We start from the raw sequence: 8,560 nt of genomic DNA, 5'->3' as shown, positions 1-8,560 counted from the left end.
TTATCAATAGGTCTCATTAATGACAAAACAAAAATCATAGATTGTTTAGGATGCTCAAATTAATCGAACGTATCGTTTCAGTTCACGGCTATTGCTTTCTGTGACCTATACGCTCTTCATTTTAAAAGAAGTTAATTAATTTTTGAGTTTTGCTAGTATTGGTTGTACTAATTGCAGTCTTATCACCTGAATTTGTGAACCAAAGGTCCCATCGGTTGTTATTGAGAACTTAATTAAACAAAATAAGCCCTGCAGTCCATAGGAAATGCTATTTGTGACTGTTACACAAGTTTTTCTCAGAAAATGTAAACAACTTTGTTGAGTTTTTGCAAAGTTTGGCTGATTCTTTTTTTGTTTTCTAACCATTTAGTCTCCTTAATGACAAGTTTCATCAGTTATCAAAAACAAAGAATTAAACCTAGAATTAAACCAAAGAATTAAACCAAAGAATTAAAATAAAGAATTACTTAGTCAAATGACTTCAGAGGAGAAAAACTTTGAGTTCACTCGATTGACTTCAGTCAACTTTTAGTCAACTTACTAATTTGTGGCTAACGTTTAAGCAGTTTTGCCTGTAGTTATAAAATTCTTCTTCTTTGATGCCCCTGACTTCAAAGATATTCTGTTTTTGGCCACTTTCGGTTTAGTTTTTACATGTTCTGTTATCGAATCCCTTAAGACTGTTGTATTGTGTACTCATTCTAAAGGTTTTGTGTAGCAGATGTTTTCATAAAATATTGTTATATTCAGTGATTTTTAAAACAATTAATCCCTGAGAAAGAAATTTTTAATTTATTTTCAGATGTTTTTGTTCATTTTTGCGCTTACAGGGTGGGTCATTTGATTTGTTGGCTGTCCTGGGTTGATGTCGCAGTAAAAAATTTTATTGTTAGTTTACTAGTTAGTTCGAATCATTGGATTGTAATTCAGTCCTTCTATGTATTTTGATTATGGCGAAAAGACGCCTTTTAGTAGTGTTAACTTGTTTTCCTAAATCTAGAAAAGTGCACACGTTTTGGTAGAGCATTTTTCCGACTTATTTTCAATAGATAACGGAAAAAATTGAATTTATAAACCTTGCGAGAACTTTAAATCCATGCATCCCATTTCTACTTTAAAAATTGTCAAGCTCTTGACCTATGAAAATATTTCGTGACTCACTTTTATGATCCAGGATTCATTTTTAAGTTTTTTTTCGGCTTTAACCCGCAGAAATGCTGCTCATAAACCACAAAAGCACCAGTTTGCTCTAAATATAGCTTCTTCAGCCACAATAGCAACAAAAAACCTTTGGAGTTAATCAAGGGAAAAAATTTAAAAAAACTAATTGATAGATAAATTCTACTGTTTAAGGTTATTTACAACCCCACTGGCTATCTCCGGCTTTTGACATAGCGAATAACGACGGTTTAATAATTGCGATTGATGAGTTTGATTAAACAGTAATAATTACATTTTCACAAGCAAGGTGGAAAGGGAAAAAAGGTTAAAAAAAACAGAAAAAAAACCTGCGTGCTTTGTTGCATTGTTTATTTTAATTTAAAGCACTAATACAGGCTGTAGAATCAACCCGTTAACCCTATAATGGACAGGGTGACTAAAAGCATGTCAATGAAAGACGTCTCAACAACAAGATTACCATTGAAATACTTTATAAAGTCAGATGCTGTCACAATTCTGCCCGAATCTATCAATCGTCTGGAGAACTTAAAACCCAATTAATCAATTAACATTGGGAAAGATTAATCAAGGAACAGAGATTAGGATAATGCAGTTGTCCAAGTTACCCGACAGACGAAATCAGATCAGATCAATCTCAAAATAATTCAGATGATGCTTAAAGGAAATTTCCATTTAGAAATATTTCAAGAACAAATGAACATGAACAAATTCACAAATTAAGTACTTCAATACATTAAACGGGTATTTCCCACCATAAAACGCTCATCCTCCCCCAACTAAGTGGTAATATAACGCATGTCCCCAATAAACGTAAATATGCATACCAAAAGGGAGTGGGGGTATAATGGGAATGACCGACTTTGGATTTCAGACCAACTTTGGATTTCAGATGAGCCTCGAAAATGTGGGTGGGGTGCTTTTTATCAGGCGTCCATATGAAGCAACAAAAACAGCGCAAAATGAATTATGGAAGTGCCTTTGAACTTATTTTGCCAAAAATTTTAGAGGGCAAAAATTATGAAAGTCGTAAAGCTCAATATCCGAAAAAAAATAAAATAATTTCGGGGCGACAGACATTAGCTGACTCCAGGAGTTACAGACTGTAGTAAAATAAAAAGAAAGAATTTTTAAGCAAAGGAAATTTGAAGACGCCCTGGAAAAAAATAAACTCAAATAATTCCCTCTAAATGATTTTAAAAAAAGCAGCATTAAAAAAGCAGATTTAAAAAGCGGTAACAAAATTAGTATTCGTTAATATTTCGCTGTGAATTTTTTTGTTTTTCAATCTCCAAACATGTAAATTATTAATATGATCAAATGGTTAAAGTCTACATGGCTTTAGAACAATCAGAATATTATATTGAAACAATCAAAATTGTAGATGACTCTACTGATGAACTTCTGGTTATTGATTGGAATTACCCATTAATCTGTTCGTTCCGATATATAAAGTAGGAAACAAATAATCCTAATTGTTTGTCTATCGGTATATTATCATGCTGACATTGCAAGTGCTCTGATGAAGCTCTTTTGAAGGTTATTTTTTTCCTTCGCTCTTACTTTAACAAGTAACATTTTCCACTTTTGGATGCTCTTCAAAATCAAAGATCTTTTACTTTGCTTAGTAGGCTTTTGCGTTCTGATTATCAGCTCTTCTGTCCGTTTGTTCTGTTGTAACTGTTGGAAGTTAGCACATTCCGTGCGATTTCTGAAAAACTCGATTGAATCAAGTTTGTGTTAAAATTTTTTCAGACTAAAATTCGAAAAAATTAATTGAGCTTGTAGGACAAATAATTTCAGAAGCAATGATCATAACATCACGGCAATGATCATAAATAGGAGGCATATAGCAAACCTATGCCTCAATTAACTTGTCTATATATCAGCTGAATAATCATTGCTGTTAATGTCTGTGAAACATTTCCACTTTATCAAAGATAAAAAGGTCTACAGATTTGGAAAAAATGGAGCCTTATATGTAAAAGTATATCATTGGTTACCAGATATAGTGAGTGAATAGCAGGCAACATTTTTCTTAAAACTACGTTTAGATGTACCTCAAAGGAAAATTTTGGGTCAGGGTGTATTCCTATATAGCAACAGCTCTCAGCAGATTATATTACACTCCCGTTAAAAGTAACTTTTGTTTCTAATTCATCCCTAGTGGAGAAATTAGCTCTGTTTTATCAGCATTCAAATTCATATGATTTTCCTTTAAGTACTTGTCTGTATCCAGTCAAATACTTTCCGTTTTGGTTCATATTGTACTGGTATCGTCTGCCAATTGTAAAATCTCAAAAACATCTTTGATTTTTGGCGAGAAAATTGAGTTAACATAAAAAAAGAAAAATTAAGACCCAAAATTGTTCTCGGAGTACTCGTGAAAATTATGTCCGACATCTCGGAGCGCATTTTAACGCACTGTGATAGTTCTTTGACTGTCTTTCACTGTGAAAGCTGTTTTTCACTGTGAAAACAATTTTTTGTTATGAAATCGAAACTGCACTTTATTCAACAGACTATTTTGAATGAAGTAACCTGTGATTTACTGTTGTCTAAGTTGTCAATGGTCTGGTAGATTTCTTGCCAAGTAAACAATCTGAAATTGAATTTTTCAGAACAGCGCTTCAAATTTGGATAGTGAGGTCCAAAAAAATCACCGGAGTATTTTCCCATTTTCCTAAATGTTTTATTAAAGGCATTGCAAATTTTTTGTTTGTAGTCTCGAATCTGTGTTACTCAGTTTCAGACACATTAATACCTATGTTGTGGTTTCCTAATTTGCTACTGATGAAATTCCATTTATGCTTCGATGTTTCACATTGCTCACATCTCTCATCGACTGTTGTTGAAGCTTCTAATGTATTTCAAATTTAAGTTAAGTAAGAAAAAATATATAGCCATTTTTAGCCAACCACAAATTGGCCATTTTAAGCCAGCTATAGCTATGTGCAGCCAAGTTTTTATCAAAAGTTTCCATTCGATTGAGCACAGAAGAATTGAATTGGTGAATCTTGAGGAAGAACACTCTAGCAATTCCTTGGTTTCATTTTTCGGAGTTTAAACATTTACCCATTTCAATTGTATATCTACCCAAAATTAGAACAAATCATTCTACCAGAATAAGTCAAAATAAGTGATTTTCAATTGCGTACCAATGTCAGAAACATGAATAGAACTAAAACTAAAGATACCTGATTTTCTGAGAAATTGTAATCAATTGAGAAGTGTAGTCTGCCCAGGTGCACTTTCCTATTGGACGAAGAGGAGGAGAGATTCGATTGGTCCAGAAAATTCTCGTTCTCCGCTTCCTAAAAACACGCATTCAAGTACACATCTCTTTTGTACTGCCCGATACTTCGCTGGATGTGACAAATCAGCCGCAAATCGTATCAGGGGAAAGAAAGCAGTTAATATGTAACAAGCCTTGCCTTTGATGAGATAACCCATAAAATGAATAAACTTACAAAACTGAAAGAAAAACAAAACAAACATTCCAATCGTTGAAACCAAAAATAAAAAGTCTAAGCAACGTATGAAACTTGTGTTAGTGAAGAAACTCAAAATTCCGTAGCTAGCTTCAGGCTGGAGCCAATCATACCAAAGTTTTCATATAAACTTTTTTTTTTCGTTTTTGTCCCCTGGTCGAGACCCGATGTTAATCTTGCAAGATCTTGCAAGATTCTTGCAAAAGGATGTTAATCTTGCAAGATCTTGCAAGATTCTTGCAAAAGGATGTTAATCTTGCAAGATCTTGCAAGACGATGTTAATCTTGCAAGATCTTGCAAGATGATGTTAATCTTGCAAGATCTTGCAAGATTCTTGCAAGATTAACATCCGAATTCAAAACAGAAAAAAAAATAAAAATGATTCAATCGGCAAAATTTCTAATCCAAATGATCATACGTTTTGTGTGGTGAGTGAAAATAACGTTTTTTGCTGGTAAAATAGGTACATGGTGAAATTCGCAAATTGTCTTTATTCTTGGCCTTCCAATCGGCTGTCTTCAAAAAGGAGGATCTTTGGGAGCATTTTTTTCGGCAACACTTCTAAAGAAATTATTCTTTGCAAAATTAATCATCAGTATTGGTTCTGATCTTTTCACTTTTTAGAGTTGACACGTCTTGCTCATATAATGTATTGATCATAAAATTGCAAGACTCTGCTCAGCTATTGGAATTTTGATCAATTTCTGATAAAATCTTGGCGTGTCTGTAAAACGAAGTGGAATGAGGAATGGTGCAGTATAATTTGCTAACATAATGCATGACTTTGCTCAAACACTACTGGTACTTCCATTGAATTAATGTATAACTGAAATTTTCAGGAGAGCACTTTTAACGATTGACACACTTGACAAATTTTCGTGATTAATAGTTATTTATCAGACGTTCTTAGAGCTTTATGTTGAAAACTAACCTATTCATTATGACAGGCAAACTGTCGGAGCATCTAAATTTTTATATTGGAAATTTTTCGAAATTTTTTCCATTTAAACTTTGTAACCATTAAACAGTCCATAAAAATTTTTTTTATGGCATTTTATTGTGAGTAAGCTACCATACATATGAAACTTATAGATTCGGGTTTTTATGAGCATGTATGATTTTTGTAAACTGCAGTTCGCTTTGGAACCGCTTTTGAGCCAAACTATAATTCATTTAGGACAGTTGAATACTTATTAATTTTCCATAAAATCATATATAGCGTTTTGTGAATGATAAATTTCTCTTATCATGGTCATCCTGAATATAGTTACTGAGAAAGATGTAAGCTCAAGAAAAAATATCAAATAAAGTTCTGGTTTCGCTGTAATCGGAATTCAAACAAATTAATTTAAATTAATTACCTTGATAAATTATTTGTAAATTTTTCTGAATTTTAAAATCGAAGTCTTTAATTATTACGCTTTTTTTGCCCTTCACAGGCAATTATCTGCTTCGTTGACAAGACTGGTGCCATGTGAAAAAGATCCAAAATTCAGTTACAAAAAATTGCCTAATTGTACACTAAAAATGGTTAACTGGTGATAAACTCGTGTGTCACAAACAAGGCATATCAAACTATAGTAGTTTTGATGAGGTATGTGCTCAGATAACCGAAAGGTGGCTGTAAAAAATTTATTGAACACTTACTGATTGGGTTCATTTTTTAGTGCAATACTATTAGTCGGTTGTGAATGGCCAATTAAGGTGACGATGGAGAGTCAACTGACTCTTACGTAATATTTACAAAAAAATTAAGTATGGTAAAAAATAATTAAATGAGCCAATTAAGTTAACTAACAAATCAATTTAACCGTTTTCAAATGTAATGAGTTGATTGGTCCATGCCTCAAAAGTCATGGAAAAACCTAAGTGGATCGTGGGACTCATTAGGTGGCCTACGTCAGAAAAAGCGAATTTCAATAAAATTTGCGTTTTTTTTGTAAATAAGTTGCTTAATTTTTCTTGTGGACAATGATATGTTTAATCGCAAAGCTGCTAATTGTCCTCTTATTCCGCAATTAGTATCGAGAGGGAAATTTTTCAAAATAACCATTGTTAGAATATCGATCAAACTATAGTCTTAAACTTAGTGAGAATTAGAAAAAAAGTTTGACTCACCAGATTAGAAAGACAAGCAATATGACTTCGGTCAAAGAAATTATATAAATGAATCGTCAATAAATGGTGCTTAGAATCAATATTCGGTTCAAAATGGTGAATCTAGATAACGATTATCAGAGTAAGATTAATTTATGTAAAATCTTCCCAGCATGTAATAAATGATGATGATATCTCCGGAGGTGTGAATGAATTCTTAGAAAAGTGCAAATGCATTCCATTTAAGGTTCTCTTTGCGACTGATTTGCAGAAGCTAACCATATTGGGTAAACATTGCGACCCCCACTATAAATCACGGTGCTAAGATTAGTTTTGTATCTTGACCTTTTCACGCTGATAATGGGTATATATAAATGATTTTTGAGTCCTTTTTCATCCCCAAATTCAAATCACCATCCTGATCTGGTAATCAGATCTCTCCTGTAAATCTCTAAATTCTACTGTAAAATATCATTTTGTTATTCTCTCATTTTTGAAAAATTAATTCTTTTACTTAGTTAAAAACGCTTTTTATTCCGCTTGCGAAAGTCCATAACCCAACATAAAGCTTCCTTCGTAGTAAATTTTTTTTTGCAGGTAGAGGGTAGGGATTTTCTTAAAAGTACTCTCCGACTGCTCAAATTTCACTTGTTAAGCTGATGTTCTGGCTCTCAGTCAACTAGGGAATAAGGCCTCGACAACTTGACTTTAAACAGGCATACCTCAATGTGATTTTAGAGGAAGATTTACTTTTTATTAGACTATCGATCAAACTATAGTCTTAAACTTAGTGAGAATTAGAAAGAAAGTTTGACTTACCAGATAAGAAAGACAAGCAATATGACTTTGATCAAAGAAATTATTTAATGAATCGTCAGGAAATGGTGCTTAGAATCAATATTCGGTTCAATTTGGTGAATCTATATAACTATTATTAAAGTTAGATTAATTGATGTAAAATGTTCCCAGCATGTGTTAAATGATGACGATATCTCCGGAAGTATGAATGAATTCATAGAAAAGTGCAAATGCAGTCCATATATGGTTCCCTTTGAGACTGATTTGCAGAAGCAAACTATATTGGGTAACCCCTGCTACCCCCACTATAAATCACGGTGCTAAGATTAGTTTTGTATCTTGACTTTTTCACACTGATAATGGGTATATATACAGCTGATTTTTGAGTCCTTTTTCATCCCCAAATTCAAATCACCATCCTGATCTGGTAGTAAGATCTCTCCTGTAAATCTCTAAATTCTACTGTGAAATATCATTTTGTTATTCTCTCATTTTTGAGAAATTAATTCTTTTAGTTAGCTAAAATTGTTTTTATTCCGCTTGCGAAAGTCCATAACCCAACAGGTTACGGGCCCAGCAATTTTCTAAGTCATAAAATTAAATTCCAAAACAAATCTAATTTGTTGTTGACAGTCATAATCCTTTTCTGCTTAGTACCTTTTCTTTTCGCAACTGTTTTGCCTGCTCAAACTCCAATGGATCAACAGACAGTGAAGCTGCTGACCTACACAGGAAAGGCACAGGAATTTCCAATCTGGAGCACAAGATTTGTGGCGATGATGCAGACGAAGGGACTCTACAAATCACTACTGGGGACAGAGGAGCGACCCAATGAGCCTGCGCTACTGGCCAATGGGGTAACCAATGATGAGAAGAACCACAAGGTGCTGAAGGATGCATATGAGAAGGAAGTTGCAGACATCAAGGAGAAACGGAACAATGTGTGGTGCCATCTGGCACTGACTCTAGATGCAACAACACTCATGCTGATGAG

General features: G+C 33.5%; 1 protein-coding gene across 1 annotated transcript in view; it reads right to left on the bottom strand.

Moving 5' to 3' along the window:
- Window positions 1-1,565: 1,565 nt before the first annotated feature.
- The window catches only part of LOC142354174 (synaptotagmin-1-like), an 81,362-nt gene continuing 74,367 nt past the window's right edge, over window positions 1,566-8,560 (bottom strand). Inside the window, exons 6-7 of the mRNA XM_075406434.1 lie at window positions 4,338-4,493; window positions 1,566-1,706 (exon numbers count right to left, since the gene is read on the bottom strand). Coding sequence (XP_075262549.1) covers window positions 1,566-1,706; window positions 4,338-4,493 — 297 coding nt within the window. The remainder of the gene's footprint in view (window positions 1,707-4,337; window positions 4,494-8,560) is intronic.

Source organism: Convolutriloba macropyga, chromosome 15 (assembly GCF_964194025.1).
Source record: "Convolutriloba macropyga chromosome 15, txConMacr16.3, whole genome shotgun sequence".
Classification (NCBI taxonomy): Eukaryota; Metazoa; Xenacoelomorpha; order Acoela; family Convolutidae; genus Convolutriloba; species Convolutriloba macropyga.
The sequence above is the reverse complement of the archived record's forward strand: the minus strand, read 5'-3'. Positions and strand labels throughout refer to the sequence as shown.